Source organism: Rhinatrema bivittatum, chromosome 12 (assembly GCF_901001135.1).
Source record: "Rhinatrema bivittatum chromosome 12, aRhiBiv1.1, whole genome shotgun sequence".
Classification (NCBI taxonomy): domain Eukaryota; kingdom Metazoa; phylum Chordata; class Amphibia; order Gymnophiona; family Rhinatrematidae; genus Rhinatrema; species Rhinatrema bivittatum.
In genome coordinates, this window is record NC_042626.1 from 13,070,281 (window position 1) to 13,087,487 (window position 17,207).

Here is a 17,207-nt window from a genome sequence, read left to right on the forward strand (position 1 = left end):
AAGAGGTATGTTTTATCCACAACTACCAAAAAAAAATAAAAAATAAAAAGAGAGCTCTTGGAGCCGTGGTTAAACTTCATGGCATAGCGACAAGGGAAACCATTAGGAAGTTTATCATCTTAAGAGATACCTTGTCCTGCGTAGTATTCCACAACCTCTCCTGCTTCACCATTTGTTTTGAACATTCTGTAGACCATGCCTCTTTTTGCTGGGATTCGCCCAACCAATTCACAAAACGCATTAAGACCTTTTTATTTAATTTAGCTTATGGTTAAGTTGGTTTTTATCATTTAACTCGTCTTCATCAATTGTTTTAACTTAATATTTCTTTTTTTTTTTTTTTTGCACCATTGTAACATATCTTAACTTTTTATTTCAATTTTAATTGTATGTTGCTTTTATTTCTTGTTTTCTGATTCAAATTGTGTATGTTATTTTGTTCACCACCTAGGCCTTTTTAAGTGTTAGGCGGTTTATAAATTTTAATAAATGTAAAAGGGAAGATGGTCCACTTGGTTACAGAGCACATCAGAAAGTCCACTTAAAAGAAGTAAAATTTCTCTCCTTCCTAAATCAACAAAACGTACAACCCAGACAATGAGCGGCCCCCTTGAAATATGCATCTGGAGTAACCCATTCCAGAGCAAACAAACCCTATTCCACTTTACTACAAGGGAAAGGATTTAGCAGATTTTCCAATACAGATCGTGCAGCAGCAGAAGTTTCTTCCTTCTTCTCTGTGCTATTCAAGGTCTGCAGAGCTTGAAAACTATGGAAAGCTATCCTCTCCATTTAGAGGGAATTCGCCTTCATCCAATTTACATGAAAGCATCCTTTTAGCCGCTGAATTCCCCCAGGGAGTCCTCAGAACCCAATAAAGAATCCTCAGCAATATCCAGGCCCTCATTCTACTTAAACCTCTTCCTGTCAGAGACCTTCAGAGAGAGGCAACCTGAGGCAGATTTCTAGGCCAAACTCTGCCCCATGGAAGATTTGGCATCGAGCTATCACCCTAAGCCTCTGGCGCCTAGTCTCAATCTTCCAGTATCGCTTTATTTTATGAATGTGGAGGTCTACTAACTCAAGCGAAAACTCCTCCTCAGTCCACCTCATCTGTTCTGAGCCCTTTTCTTGAACTGGATTCCTTTGCTGTAGAAGTAATGGTAGAACCTGAGCTAGCCACCTGTGCTAGATCTTACATATACAAAAGGCCCACAAGCCTTTACAAAATTCCTGACACATCACCGTCCAGGGTAAAGAGGAAATATCCCACCCTGGACAGGCATTCACTTGTAGAAGCAGTGTCATTTTTGGTACTGTTGCAGCATCACTTTCCAGTCCCTTGGGACTAAGAGGAGGAAGCTCAACATCTCTTTCACTGTTCCGCGGTTGCAAGATGACTGTCGTGGGCCTTAGCAGCAACTGATCTAGAAACATAGTGCCCAGCCAAAGATCCCCATCAAGGCCAAGAACTCACTGCCGTGAAGCTCATGCCAAGCCTTCTTTTAGTTGCAATACTTAGATGTGCCTTCCGAAAGTTACAAGCCTTGCACAGCATGTCCTTTTTCCTAGGCTCTGCCACCATGAGGATTCTCCAATGACACACAGGGGCCGATGCAATATTTTGGCGGAGAAAGCGAGTGCTGAACAGTCACAACGATATTAAGTAGGAGGCAGTACAGAAAAGCAGTTTTTTTTGCTTTTCTGTATTGGTTTAAGGAGCGCTCAGCAATTAACGCCTGCTCCAGGCAGGCGTTATTTTCTGAATGCTAAATGTGTGTCCTAGACGCATTTTTTTTTTGGCATCAGGAGTGAATGCTAATAGCCTCAATCACATAATTAGCGCCTATACAACCCTCGTCCAACTGCAGGTAGAGCAGGGATTCTCTTTTTTTTTTTTGGACTGGTCTAGATGAAAATTTGAAAAACATTCTCCCAGCATCTCCACTCTTTATTCTCCTCTCAGCACTTCCACTGTTTCTTCTCAATCCTTCCCCTCTTCTTTCTTCACAGCATTTCGCCTCTTCTCCAACGGATTTTTACGATTGCAAATATCTGGGATTTTATTGGTGAAAATCAGTTTAAACTGATAAAGACCTAACCTATAAGTCAACCATGTACACACCAAGCGACAAATGTGCCATCTGACAAGCCTGTCTTGAATCTAATGTAGCTGGAAAGGCCTGTTATGAATGTGTGCAGGATACAGGGGACATAATTTTGATATAGACTTCTTTACCAATACTGGAATTATAGACCAAATTGTCAAATTTCCAGAGACCAGAGGGAATTTGATATCTTACTTCTGAAATAGACATTATCTAAATTCTTTATGTAGGAAAGAATAAATCTGAAATTCCAAGCAGCAAACCCTTACAAGGGCATACACATAGCCAAGCAGGTTAAAAATGGCTCAGGGGGACAAGATAAAGCATGTCTGGTTTATAATTTTAAATTAAATAATAATCCTGTTTGGCAGGTTATTTACTGGAATTTCAAAATCTGCTCTTTGGTGGTGCTGAAGGTTCAAACTAAAATCTATAACCCAGAGAGGAAAATAACTGGCAGAAAATATCCATTAATATGAGTAAAAATACATTTATTATATTTTAAACCTGCACACACACAAAGGGGCAGAATTAGTACAAGTCTGAAACTTAAGAGCAGCAGCACCAATTGTCAGGGTTTTGTTCACAAATTTCAGGCTCACTAATTCAAACCCTTTGAGCGCATGCTGCGATTATGTCCAATGGAACATTTTGTATGTAAACCTGCACAAAAACTCTGACTATTCCAAACAGCTGAGCGGATAATGAGGGTATTGCTTAGGAATTAAGGCCTAACATTCCAATCATTCATCCAAATTAAACTGAATATTCTATTCATCTTAGAAAAACAGATAACCACTCTTTGGATACTTAGCAGATGATTTCCTAGATCTTAAATGACAACAAAACCACATCTTTACAATTAAATTAAAAATATGGAGCTTACAGAGAAAATGCACTGTACTTATATTGCAGAAAGCTAAAATAGGTTACACGGGTTATAAATTGTTTAGTTTATGCTATGATTTCCTGCTTCTAAACTACAAATGGTTTTTGGGAGGTGCTATTCAGGGAGTGGTCTCACTATTAATGACACAAATACTAGTGACTCAACAGTGCTGCACCAGGAGCACACAAACTACAAACTAATAAAACCATAGGAATCACTTCATTTACAGATATGCCTATTAAAATTAAAGCAACAAAATAAATAAAATAAAATGAGTTAGTACTGCTGGTAGAGCCTGTGTTTACATACACATACGCTTTGTTTAAAAAAAAAAAAAACAAATAAATGCCCCTGTTGCAATTTGACTGAAAACCAATGTGATGCAGTTTCTGGTGACGATCTCAGGCCTGGCTTTTCAGGTTGCTCAAGTAGAACACTCAGCTCCTAATGGAAGGGCTGAATGGCTGTAATGCATGCAAACATCTCATATGCAATCAAAATACAACACTGAGGCAGCACAGGTCAGCTGCATTATGCTGACAGTGAAAAAAATCACTGCTGTCCTACATACTGGAACATGTCAGGAAAACACTAAGCCACAACTCAAACTCACACAGCTCTTTGGCAAACACCAAATGGGAATGCAATAAGGTTTTCAGCATAAAATAAACCAGGGAAGTTGTAATTTACTATATGTGAGCTCAATATCCAACCAATCTTACTGTAGCAATCTATGGCCTAGATTAATCATTAAGTTAAATAACTCGGGTGCGATAAATTTTCACATAGAGACAGAGGGAGAGAGAGACTGTAGAAGCACACACAAAAGTTAACTCTTTATACCACTGTAAGAGGGGCCATTAATAACTCAGGGTGAGGTGGGTTCTGGGGGGCAGTTTTACATGCACAGTCATTCATACGGACAGGACAGTTACCATCAGTGAAGCTTTAATGTGATTTGGAGGGATTAAAGGTAAAAGAGTAGATCTGTACACTTTACTCTCTACCTACCTTGATTGCAGCTAGGTAGAGAGAGCATCAAGCTAGGTAGAGAAAATATGGTACAAATCTACTTTTAATTTTACCTTTCATCACTCCAAATCACATTAAATCTTCACTGATGGAAACTGTTTTGTTCATACGTATGACACTAAATGTAAAACTGCCCCCCCCCCAGAGCTGACCCCCACAAACCTCACCCCAAGTTCATAATGGTGGTATAAAATGTTTAAATACAAGTGAGCCTCCACAGAGGCTCTCCTCCTCTTGAACTGGAATTTGTGATAAATCCCATAAATATCGCAGGCATAAAGCACAGAAAAAAGGTGTGGTTATTTCCAGCGTTACATCGTGCATTATGTTATCGCACGCAATGTTAACCAAACTTCATTTCCAAACTCCTCCCACTTGACTAATTTTAAATTTGCATACGCATTTCGCAATGCGGTATTTATCACATGCGTTATGCTGTTATCGCGGGCGTTAGGGCCCTAACGCGCTTTGATAAATGACCCTCTATGTTAGGCATCCAGAAAGCAGTGAACAAATGAATTGTATTTTAAAGTTCTGAAAATAAATACATCTCCCTCACTATACAGATTTAGAAATTGCTCGCCAGGCTGGCTAGTTATGCATATACTTTTTGCGGCTGGTCTCAGTGAGCTTATATTCACAGACTGCTATTGGGAAAAAGAAAAGGCTGTAGCAGCACTGACACCACCCGAATGTACCCAGCTTTCCCCTATGCACTCACTGGTCAAAAGTCTATAGGCAGAGGCACCACTGCCCTACATATGAAGACAGCGAAATGTCTTTGCTTCCTCTTCTACTCCAAAATTGCTCTATTCTCGGGGAAACTATCAAGCACAGCTCACTTGATTGTTCACGCTAAAGATGAGCTTACAGTCCATCCTCCAAACCCTATTACAAACTAATTTTATCTAAAAAATTCCATACTCCGCTCTATTGCCCACTACACACCAATTTCAATAGCAAACACACAGGAAGCAAGCATTGCGAGAGGAGAACCTGAAAAGCAAATCAAGAGTAATAATCTTTTCAGCACTCAGCCTACATTGCTTTCTTGGCGCATATTATAAAAAGCAAGTCCAACCCACTCACTTCAGCAAAAAAAACATTTGCCTCCTCCCATACATTCCCTCCCACAGGCAATATGCGATAAGGCAGAGCAAAACTGGGAGGAAATTGAGCAACCATGTTAAACAGGATCGCCTGCTAGCTAGCCTTTACACGAATGCTATACGGTAGTACTTAAGATTAAGCAAAAACTGTCAAATTCAATTCCATGCAGACTAGTAAAATCAGGCTTTAGAACCCAGCAGCAATCACACTTGGTCATACTGAAGATGACACCCTCACACTTTTAATTTTAAGATAATCTGAGTATCAACAGCATTCACCATTTCAATAAACCTATGCACTTTGCAAATGGCAAAAGCTCTGGGACCGAACTTCATACGGCACAAGTGGAATATAGTAACAGAGGAATGACGGTAGATAAGAGACTAAACAGTCCATTCAATCTGCCCAGCTTTTCATGATAGTGCCCGCTGCTCCATTCAGGTTACCCCCATGCACCTCTTCATTTCCAATATCTAGCCTCTAGGGATCTGCAGTGTTTATCCTATGCCCTTTTGATTTACTGTTTTTGTCTTCACCATCTCTTCCGGGAGAGCATTCCAGGCATCCACCACCCTTCTCTGTGAGGAAATAGGTCCCCCCTGAAGTTTCATTTCATGAATTCCTAGTACAACAGTTTTCCTTCCTAGGGAAGATGCCAGAGACAGCCATGGAAGCTTCAATAAACGGAAAGTCTTCCAATGATAGGCTGCAGATGGGGACAAATCCACTTTGATCTAAACTATCTCAGTAGAAATATGAAAAACACGCTGCACCACAACAAATCAACACACAAAAAGTTAAGATTTTTTTTTTTTTTATCAGGCCAAACATGCATTTATGTTACACAATTTCAAAGAGACTGAGAGAAAGGGAGAGTGAACAAGTGCAGTAGTCTCTGACTCAACCTCAGGAAGAGGCGCAGGGTGTGTTGTTGCTTCATTTCCCCCCCAGCAGCTCCAAAATGGAAAAAAAAAAAAAAAGTTCCTTAAAGCTGAAGCAGTACTTCCTATTTCATTTAAAGCAAATGTTAAAATGTTTTTCAACTGTGCAAGCAAACCTGGCGAACCCTATGTAAGCCACAGACTCCATGACCAAAGCCCTGATCTCGTGGCATGTGAAAGCCATTAATACTAACTCATCTTTTGCTCTTATTACTTTCAGCTCTAATACCCAAGGAGTACAGCTGCATCAGAGGGATCATTTATTAAGCTTCCATATGTTAATTTGAACTGATTTGGGAGCCACGGGACAGGATTAGAAGCAGTTTGTTTGAAGTCAGTTATTTGCTTAGAATGCTGCATTACACACTTGCTTAAATTCAATTTAAGCAAAACTATGCACAGCATACTATGCTACACAGAAACTACACAGGAGGCTTAAAGACCATATTTTTCCTCTTTTTAGTCTTATTCCTACATTTCCTTGTTTGCACAAAGGTTTTTTCTATAATTTCTGTGCCGCAGAAAAAAATAATGCTATTTAGTAAGAGACCTTTGGAACTGTAAAAGGTGTAGCAGTACTATAAATTGCTTTAACCTAGTGAATCATTTCAAAAATAATATTTACAATTTCCTCCTATTTCTGAATTTTCTGTCATTCCTTCATTCCTGTGTAGAAAAAAAAAAGTATTTAAAAGTTTGGGGAGTCTCTCCTGGTCAGCCAATTTGTTCTAGCTCTAAGCTAAATCAGGTTACTATTCTGCTAACTGTTCCCATAAACATGAGCTGGTGTCATACTAACAAACTGAAAAATGTAAGTAAAGCATATGAGGCTTTACCCTGTGACTGTAAATGAAAAGTTTATATTTAAAGCATCAGTGCCTAAAACCAGCTGTGGATAAAGCACAAAAACTGTGGTGGTAACATCTCCTGCAAAACCAGTCTTTTTTTTATCAAAACACCTGGCTGGCTAAAGGTCACATTTCTTCTGGTTTCTAGAAGGAACCATGGCTGCTGCCTTATGCTATGAATGAGGTTCACTCCTGTCAAGATATGCGAACAATAAACCCATTCCCAGAAAGTGCTCCTAGAGAATGTTGTTGTAATGACTAAAATTAGATAATAAAGGGTTACAAATGGGAGGTGGGAGAAGAAGGGAATCCACAGAATGAAAGATCAAGGAACCACAGTCCCAATTAAGCAGGAAGAAACTGCTGGGCTAAAACCACCCCTACAGCCCAACTCAATAAAATCAGGCCCATACAGTACAGTGCTCCGGCGGAGCGCACCGTTAGCCCGTGTTTGACGCTACCACACCCCCCCCCCCGAAACTAATAGCGCCCGCATCATGCAAATGCATGTTGATGGCCCTATTAGTTATTCCTGCACAATCCAGAAAGCAAAATGTGCAACCAAGCCACACAATTTACTTTCAGAAATTAACGCCTGCCCAAAGGCAGGCGTTAATTTCTGCTAGCACCGGGAAAGTGTACAGAAAAGCAGAAAAAACTGCTTTTCTGTACACCCTCCGCCTTAACATCACAGCGATATTAAGTCGGAGGCCCCAAAAATTAAAAAAAATTATGCCGGCGTCCGTTTTCCGAACCCGTGGCTGTCAGCGGGCTCGAGAACCGACGCCGGAAAAATTGAGCGTCGGCTGTCTAACCCGCTGACAGCCGCTACTCCTGTCAAAAAGGAGGTGCTAGGGACGCGCTAGTGTCCCTAGCGCCTCTTTTTACCGCAGGCTCTCATTTAAATACTTGACTGTGCGCCCAGGAGAGTGGCCTGGGCGTGCATTGGGAGAGCCGGCGCTCGCCTCTGAGCGCCGGCTCTCCCGCAGGATTTACTGTATCGGCCCGATTGTTATTCCTGAATTAATACAGAACTGAGCAAATGGTTGATATACCCCCAGCCTCTCCATTCCTTATCTACCATATATCCTTAACCACCAGATCGTTGGGCATAGTTACTAGCAAGGAGAAAAAAATACCCATGTCCTCACACCTTTTTCACAGCTCCTAATAAAAGAGTAACCTTTTATACTGCACAGACAGCAGACAAGGTTTACCTCGTCTGTCCAAATTACTTCCAGTTATAACGCTATACACAAACCTATCCTGCTGACCCCCACAAGCAGTTGGGTTTTATGAATATCCACAATGAATACGCATGAGAGAGATTTCTATTTTCTGATTCCAAGGTATGCAAAATTATCTCAAACAGCATATGCAAATCTCTCATGCATATTCATTATGGATATCCTGAAAACCCAACTAGCTGTGTGTTTCCCAAGACAAGTTTAGGAAGCCCTGCAGATCTCAGTTGATCTGACTTTTCCCTTTATTATTTATTACAATACTTATATCCTGTAAATCAAGGTAGCTTTGGCCACCCTCTTTTTGAAACAGCAGCCCCTACAGTTTTACTTTTGTATGACTTATCTCATTTGCTATGAGGAGACAGTGCTGCTTTGAAAAAAAAACAAAACACAAAACCAAAAAGCCCTTCCTTATCCAAACTAACCTTATGGTTAAAATTAAAAAAAAAAAAAAAAAAAAAAGGCAGCACAGACTAACTTCCATCTGCTGACTGTTTAGATATGCAGAGGCATACAACAGAAAGCCAGTCCAATCTGAAGGCAGTCTGCCTAAAACTGCAAGGTCTCCAAAGTAATGATTTAGCTAATGTGTAACTTCAGAACAGAAAATTCATGCTGTGACTTTAAGGAGTTACATACACTAAGCGAGTCTCGACCCAATCCTCAGGGACACCCCCCACTCCGTCCGGTTTTCAGGATCTCTCTCACACATATTCATTATAAATATGTGCAGACAACACAGACAGTGCATGCACATGTCTTATGTACATTCACTGTGAATATCTTGAAACCATGTTAAGGGAAACCAAGCTTTCCCTTAACATCAACTTGCGGAATATCCCTGCCAATGATCCCCTCCGTGGGAACACGCTAGAGAACTATATAGACCTCTAGAAATCACATATTCTTTGGCAGTCTAATTATCTAACAACATTATAATACCACCTGTTTAGCTAGACTACATTAGGCACCGTACCTTTTAATTATGTTATTAACCCCATATATCTTAACCCAAGTTAATTCGACCTGTTCATTGTAAGACATTTACTTGTCATTGTTATTGTTGAGAATGTAAACCGAACTGATCAATAATTCTGTTATTGGAAAGTCGGTATAGAAAAATGCTAAATAATAATAATAATAAATAACTGGCTGGGTGGTCCCCAAGAACCAGATTGGAAACCAGTGAGACAAGAAAGGGCACTATATACACACACACACAACACACACCATTGCATTTGCAGTGCTGAATTATAGGCAATTCTATGCATACCAGGAATTCTATTCCAATGTAGGTCTCTGACTGGCATGAGTGAATGTGTTTACACAGTTCAAGTCAGAAGAGGCTTGATATCCATTAACATGCGGGCCTCCGTCAATATTCTTAAGGAGAAGAAATATCCACTTCCTCCTTTCTTTGTAGTTATATTTTTTAGAAAGTGTATTCCTTTTTTGGTTTTGGTGTCTAGTAAGCATCTAATGTGTTGTACCTTGTGCCCAATAAACAACGTGCTGCAATTTGTTTTGTTTAATTAGTGTGCACTTGTTTTTTTAATGCTCACTAAATTGAATACACACATACTGAATGGGTTTTTATATGCACTAAAACAAGTTTTGGCTGAACACTGTGTATTTCATATTTTATGGACAAGTACAGTATGAGAAAAATGCAGGCAATGATTCTGAGCTGTATATATGCAGTAGTTTTTCCTTTTTTTTTTTTTTTTTTTTAAATCAGCACTTCAGTCCGGAAAAGTCTCTTTTGTACTTTGACACTTTACAAGGGGACTTTCCATAAGCATTGTTCCCCTGTAAGGGGAGCTCTGAGCATTCAGCATTTGACTTATGGGCAGCATGAATACTTTATGTGATACTGTGATTTTCCCCATGCAGATTAGAAGAACCCTGAACCACAGTACTACAAAGAAATAACTGCTAAAACTGTTCAACAACTAAACTACATAATTAAACCAAGCATCTGAAAATCAGGAAAGTCATTAAACTGAGCATTCATGCTATTTTCTCGGGAAAATAATTACAGTCAACTTTGTGCAAAAATACTCAAGCATTTTTGATAAAATATACAATCCAAAAAAAACATTTTCTCTAACCTCTAAACAGGGTCCAACTCAGTTAAGCATTTCACTGTAGATATGACTATACATTGTTTTTTCATAACTGGTAATTTACAATCCAACATAATACTGGGTGCATTACCTGGACATCACTTTAAAATCTTGAACAGTGACCAATTATGCAACATAACCTTTGAAAATATTGTGACAAGCCTTACCTTTTTGCTACTAGAGAATAACACACTTGTTCAAAACCTAGCAGCTGGGGACAGAAGGGAGGTACCTTAGTCTTTAAAGTTTGCACCATTTTAGCAGAATAAAAGTATTACTTGTACCATCTGCTTTCCTTTAACAATTTGTATTTTGTGACAGACTACAGAGTTGTGATAATCAATCTGCACTCAGACTGTATATTATACCTAAACCAAACCATATTTGTTTCAATGCTGAGATTCTCTGCATTTGATTGTAACATTATACTCATTTAGCTCAATAGCAAATCATTCCCTGCACTTTTAAAAATGTACATTTTTGCACAATATGACAATACAGATTGAATGGATGCAAGAAAATGTTACTGAAAAATGTCCATCAGAAAATTAATAAAAAAAATGTCCAAACTAATTGCTGTTAAACATTAAGGAATGAGCCACCCTCAATCCAATGCATTCACAATAAATAATTAGTTCTATGATGAATCATTAAATCAATTCACCAAAACATATGACTAATATTAGACAGATTTCCCAGAGATCATTTCAATCCTCCTAAACAGCACAATTCCTTTACCATGAAAGATTCAGATAAACTCAACTCACTTTATACATTGTCACATCTGCTTCCCATGGGGTTAATATGTCACAACAAGGAGGGTAATTTTATAACTCTCCATATTGTATACTCAAATTTTACTGAAGATTTTCAAAGCAAGCATATGCACAGAAGTTTGCACTGAAATTTTTCAGGCATATACAGAGATTCACTCACAAAGTGCATAACTTGTGCATGTACACTTTTTAAAATAAAATATATGCACGTATCAGCTGACTACACACTGTCTCCACACACCAGAATACAGCTGCTCAGGTCTGGGGATAGGGAAATACCTACAGTACCTGAATGTAAACCGATGTGATATCTCAGATCGAATGTCGGTATATAAAAAAATATTAATAATGTAAGTACCCACAAAACCAAATTATGCATGTACTTTTAAATGAACAGAGCCCCAGTCAATGTTAACAAGTTTCGTGCAACAGTTTTTTTTTTTTATTTTGCCCTATATATTATTTTGTGATGTGTTGATGTTTTTCGGTTTTTGTCTTTACAATGATTTGTGGACTGTGTTACTGTTGAGATGATTTTATTATATTATGTTTTAGTTTTGTAAACTGCCTTGATTTTTGTTTGGAAAGTCAGTATAACAAATTATTAAACTAAACTAAACAAGCATATGCAGCAGAGGTGGAAATACAATTAGAAAACTTATGCACCAACCAAAAATTGTTAGGAGCCAGGGAAAACGATTTCCTTACTTTTTTCTCACTTTCTCCCTCTTGTCATTGCTGCTTCCCCCCCCCCCCCCCCCCCCCCCCCCCCCTTCTCTGCATTTTATTTTTTGCTTTCCTGAATTTTAAGTACTCTGTGTAATAAAACTTGTGACCATCTCCAGAAAGAAAAGTAACCTCCTTTCAGGCTTTCACCATATTTTTAAGCAAACAGGACTCAATGAACAGAAATGGAGTTATTCTAGCATTGGTTTATTGGGGAAAGTGGATTGGATATAATTTTATTTTTGCAAAAGCTATGAATCCAGGGGAGGACGGTGGCAAACCTTTCAAGTTCAAATGAGAAACAGAAAGAGGCAACAAGGACGACGAGTTACTCTGACCAGTTTCATTCCTGATGCAATGGCATAGCACACCAATTGATCTCTGGCTTCCCTTTGACTACTAAAAATCCTACATGCTTATCCCAGACTGTCATATTCTTTTGCTAATTTGTCTTCACTACCTCCCCCGGAAGACAGTTCTACCTAGCCAACACCCTTTCCATGAAGCAAACTTTTCTGACATTACTACTGAGTTTACACCTTTGAGCCTCATACTATAATCTCGTTCTATATCTTCCTTTCCACTGAAAGTTGTGTTTCTTGTGCATTAAATTACACCGTTGAGGTATCTGGACACTTCATGTCTTCTATTCTCTACAACATGAGCTCCATGGAGTCCACGAAGAGGGCACAAAAAAAATGAGGGCGTATGTACATTTTTCTGGGGAGGGAATCCATAACTTTCAACAGAGTCTCAAAGAGATCCATGACCCCCCCAAAGTTAAAAACTACTGCTCTAGAATGACGGTGTTTTCCCCTGGCACAAATGTCATCATGAGCCACATACTGAAAGGTAATGTCATTGAAGGCTGAAGGGGCCTGGAAGATCTGCAGCAGACCGGAGGTCTCGGCTCCACTTCAGGAGACTCCTTACCGAACGTACAAACCGGGGAGACTTCCAATGCCCCCAGGATGCAGGAAGCGAGCGAGCCTCAGCCCGCTGCGCCCTTGCCATGGGAAATAGGGGTGGGGGGTTCCCCTTCACTCACCAGACGGAGCCGTAGGCCCCCGAGCCCACAGGCGACAGGTTCTGGTACCTCTGCGGCACCTCCCAGATGGTCTTGCTCAGGTCCTGGCGATAAAACGTCGGCCTCTCCTGCGACATCTTCCCGGAGGCACCGTCACCGCCTCGCAACCCCTCCGTTCCCCCCACCTCCCTTCCTCTTTCCCCAAGGCAGGAGGCGACCGGAGCGAGCAGAGGAAGCAGAAGGGCCCTTTCTGCACCGCAAAGCCCTCTACCTGGGGGTCACGTACGTGCACGCTGACCCCTCCACCCCCCCTCCCCTGCACGCGGCCGGGCTCCTCGCGCTCCCTGCAGCGCGAGGACCCCCTGCGCGCGAGAGCCTGTTTGTGGTAAAGGGGGAAGGGAGGGGGGAGGGGGAAGGTTGTTGCGGGGCTTTGCGGTGCCTCGCGCACAGAAAGTTCCGTTGGATCCTGCCTTCGCGCTCCCCGCCGCAGTCGCTCCCCTCAGCGCCCACGGTGCGGACACCGCAAAAAGAAAAATCCGAAAAAGAGAGAGAGAAAAATAAACGAGCAAGACCGAGGTAACGACTCTAAGCTTTCCTCCCTAACCCAGCCAGCGCTCACTGACACTGCCGACGGGCGGGTGACGGCTCGGACAGTCTCGCGAGCTCTCCGGCCCTCCCTTCCCTCGCTGCCGAGGGGGGTACGGGGCGGCTCTCTTCTCGCGAGATGAGCCGCGAGCGCCCAAGCGGCTCTGCGGGTGCCTTGCTCCCTTAGTCCTGGAAGCAGAACATCAGGGGCTGCGGGGGTCCGGGCTCAGTGCTGGGAATTATGATAGAACGCCGCGATTTGTTAAAACGCCCTCCTCTTTTGTCTGCTCATTAAAGTGCGGGCCTGCGGTTCAGTTCACTAGCCCCGTGTGACAGTTGGAGCTGGGCTACCGGGGTCGCTGCAGAAATGTCATAAATTTGCGGTAACATTAAGAGCCCAATTCCCGCTATCACAGGACTACATTCTCAGTATAAGAAAAGATAGTATTTTGGTTTGTTTTTTTTTTGTAAACAGATATTGTTTCCAAAATGATTGCCTCATGAATGACTGCGGTATTGATTTATAATATTCATTAACAAATCCGTAGTCTTGCTCTTCTAAGAACATCAAACATGGGAAGACCCGCTACCGACTCAGGTTGAAATCATGTCTCTTGTGGAAGGCATAAGTATACAGTCAGGCACAAACATATTTTCTTTTTCTCAGTATTTTGCATAGCGTTATATAGAATTCAGTTAAGTTGGGATGAGTAATTTTTACCAACAATGACATCAGTAACATACATTGTCTCATTTCACCGAGTATACTTTCTTGATGTTGCTTCCTTACTGTTTTACATGGGTTGTAGATGTGCACAGTATTAAAGCAGTGAATAAAATGAAATATTGCTGACATTCAGGCCGATACACTACCGACGCGTAAAATAAAGTGTGGCGGTGTCCAGCGCCCGCTCATTTTCCGCGTGCACATTTTGGTTCACAATCCGCTCTATTCAGTATTCAAATTAGACGCAAATCCAAGCCGCGCCAAAGGCGTGTCTATCGCGCGGTAGGCGCTCGCTATCCATTTTACTGTATAGGACGTTATAGAACTCCTATACAGTATCCAGGGTGCGCTGCTTCCATACCATACATGTCATTTCAATTTAACGGGAAATGTCATTTTAAAATGTTACAAAAATGTAACGAATTCCAACTGTTTTCATCAATCTGGAAACTTATCCCGTTGTTCCCTCTTTGTGACATCATCGCCACGTCATAATCCTACCTTGGACGTGTATATGAGTCGCATCGCCAAGTAAGAAAGTCCTTTGTATTTGGTTCGGGCCAGGACAGAGCGGTTACAGCGGTACCTTTGGATATCTTTCGGAAGATCGGTAACACTTTCAGCAGGTAAGAGGCATACTAATAGACGCTTGGACACCGCATGGACACTGGGAGTCATGTACGCTCAGAGACCACTGCCTTGAGCACTCGGATGTCCATGATCGGAGGCCCTGCTACTTTTCACGTTCAGGCACTCTAGGCAGCTGCCATGGACGTTGGAAGGGAGCGGGGCCTCCGACCATGGATGTCCGGGTGCTAAGGGCGACCATGGAAGTTGGAAGGTAGCAAGGCCTGCCTCAGACCACGCCATGGACGTTCCCGCCTCTTTCCGGACGTCCATGATCGGAGGCCCCGCTACCTTCCACGTCTGGGCACTCAAGGCGGCTGCCATGGACGTTGGAAGGGAGCAGGGCCTCCGATCATGGACGTCCGGGTGCTCAGGGCGGCCATGGACATTGGAAGGTTGCGAGGCCTGCCTCAGACCACGCCATGGACGTTCCCGCCTCTTTCCAGATGTCCATGATCGGAAGCCCCGTTACCTTCCACATCCGGGCGCTCAAGGCCATGGACGTTGCAAGGTAGCGGGGGCCTTCGACCATGGACGTTCCCGTCTCTTTCCGACCAACGTCCATGGCGTGGTCGGAGGCAGGCCTCGCAACCCGGACGTCCATGATCAAAGGCCCTGTTACCGATCCTTTCCAGAAGTTCAAGGCAGCGGACATGGACGGTGGAAGGTAGCGAGGCCTGCCTCAGACCACGCCATGGACATTCCTGTCTCTTTCTGGACATCTATGGTCAGAGGCCCCGCTACCTTCCAACGTCCATGGCCGCTGCCCTGAGCGTCCGGAAAGGATCGGTAGCGGGGCCTACGACATGGACGTTCCCGCCTCTTTCAGACTGATGTCCTTTGGTCTGAAAGAGGCTGTCCATTGTGTCATTTTTCTTTCATTTTGCTGATTTGACTCTTTGATGTGTGCTCTCCATGTGCTCCTCTTCCTTTGGGGTCATTTTATGGTTTTGCTGATTTTGACTCTTTGCTGTTTGCTTTCCATATGTGCTCCTCTTCTGTTTTGCTGATTTTGAGTCTTTACTGTATGCCCTGCATGTGCGCCTCTTCCTTCGGGATCATTCTGTTCTTGATTATCTCTCCATTCATTAATCCCTTTCCTCCAGTTTTTTCTCCTATTCAGACAATCATGCCAGGAAAACATTCCATTGCACGGGTAGAGGCAGAGTCCAGAGATTGGCAACCGCTGGAAGGCACTAGTTCACGCTCTTGCTTGATGCTGTTCATAGGCCCCTCTTGTTTCTGGTTCACAGTTTTTTTCATTTATTCTGCTTTTGTCTATTTCCATCATGTTGTCTCTACATTCATTAATCCCTTTTCTTCTTTTTTTTTCCCATTCAGGCATTATGATGGCTGGAAAACGTTCTATTGCGCAAGTCGAGGCAGGGTACAGTGAACATCAACAGCTGGAAGACACAAGTTCTAGCCAGCCGTCCAAAAAGCGAACCTGTAACGCTCTCTTCACGGATGAAGAAAAAGAGTTACTGTGCCGTGCTGTCTGTGACAAATGTAAAGTTCTCTTCCAGTCCAAGATTTCAGGCTCCACGAAGAAACGGATTTGGGAGAAGATCGCACAGGATGTGAGCTCCCTTTCTGTCACGCCTAGGGACGTAAAACAGGTACAGCACCGGTGGCGCAACACTAGAAAAGAGGTGAAAAAAAAGGCTGCCAAAATTGATGTGGCAGCAAAGAGGACCGGTGGAGGGTGTTGACACCTGTGGAGGAGCTGGTTCTCAGTACTATGAGGCCAGAGGTCATCGGCGGCGTGTACACACAGTTCGGCGCTGACACAGGAGCAAGTCGAGGTATGCATAAACATATATCTTGTTTGCATTGCATTTTGACTTTTGGGTTCATGAGGGGAAAACTGACAACTCTAACTGCAACCTCTTTCTCCATCTTTCTCCACAGATCGAGTGAACGATGGTGACGTAATTAGCGACAAATCCATTCCCACGCCTGACGAATTTGTATTCCTCATGTCGAACGCGGACTCCCCCAGCCAACATGTTTCCACAGAGGAAGTGGTCACGCTTAATCTGTTCGATGTGTCTCCTGAGAGCCAACAACCTGAGGCATCTGCACCCCTGGAACCATTTGTAACACAACCTGAGGCATCTGTCGCCATGGAACCATTTCTAGCGTCAGAACCATCTCCGCTATAGGCTGCTGCTCCACCGGCACAGGAAATGGCCTCAGTATCACCGGACCTGGAACAGGCATTATTCAGAATTGACGGCCTAAGCGAGCAGTTTATGAATGGAATCACCTCTCAACAGGATCAACACAATGACTTGATGCTCCAGGAAATGAGGTTGATCTGAGCCGACATCAATGTTGCACTGGCTTCTCATTCGATTTTGATGAAGGAAATGATGACAGAATTGATCGGTGCCATTAGAGATGTCGCCTCAGCTTTTCGTTCCAATAAGCAATAA

At 42.4% G+C, this 17,207-nt stretch overlaps 2 protein-coding genes across 3 annotated transcripts in view; one reads left to right on the forward strand and one right to left on the reverse strand.

Moving 5' to 3' along the window:
- Positions 1-13,000, reverse strand: part of MAPK14 (mitogen-activated protein kinase 14) — a 57,792-nt gene extending 44,792 nt beyond the window's left edge. For both annotated transcript variants that reach the window (XM_029572785.1, XM_029572784.1), the window contains exon 1: positions 12,852-13,000. In XM_029572785.1, coding sequence (XP_029428645.1) covers positions 12,852-12,967 — 116 coding nt within the window. In that variant the 5' untranslated portion in view covers positions 12,968-13,000. The remainder of the gene's footprint in view (positions 1-12,851) is intronic.
- Positions 13,001-13,273: 273 nt separating this feature from the next.
- SLC26A8 (solute carrier family 26 member 8) overlaps positions 13,274-17,207 on the forward strand; it is a 95,101-nt gene continuing 91,167 nt past the window's right edge. Inside the window, exon 1 of the mRNA XM_029572773.1 lies at positions 13,274-13,406. The gene's annotated coding sequence lies outside the window, so the exon portion shown is untranslated. The remainder of the gene's footprint in view (positions 13,407-17,207) is intronic.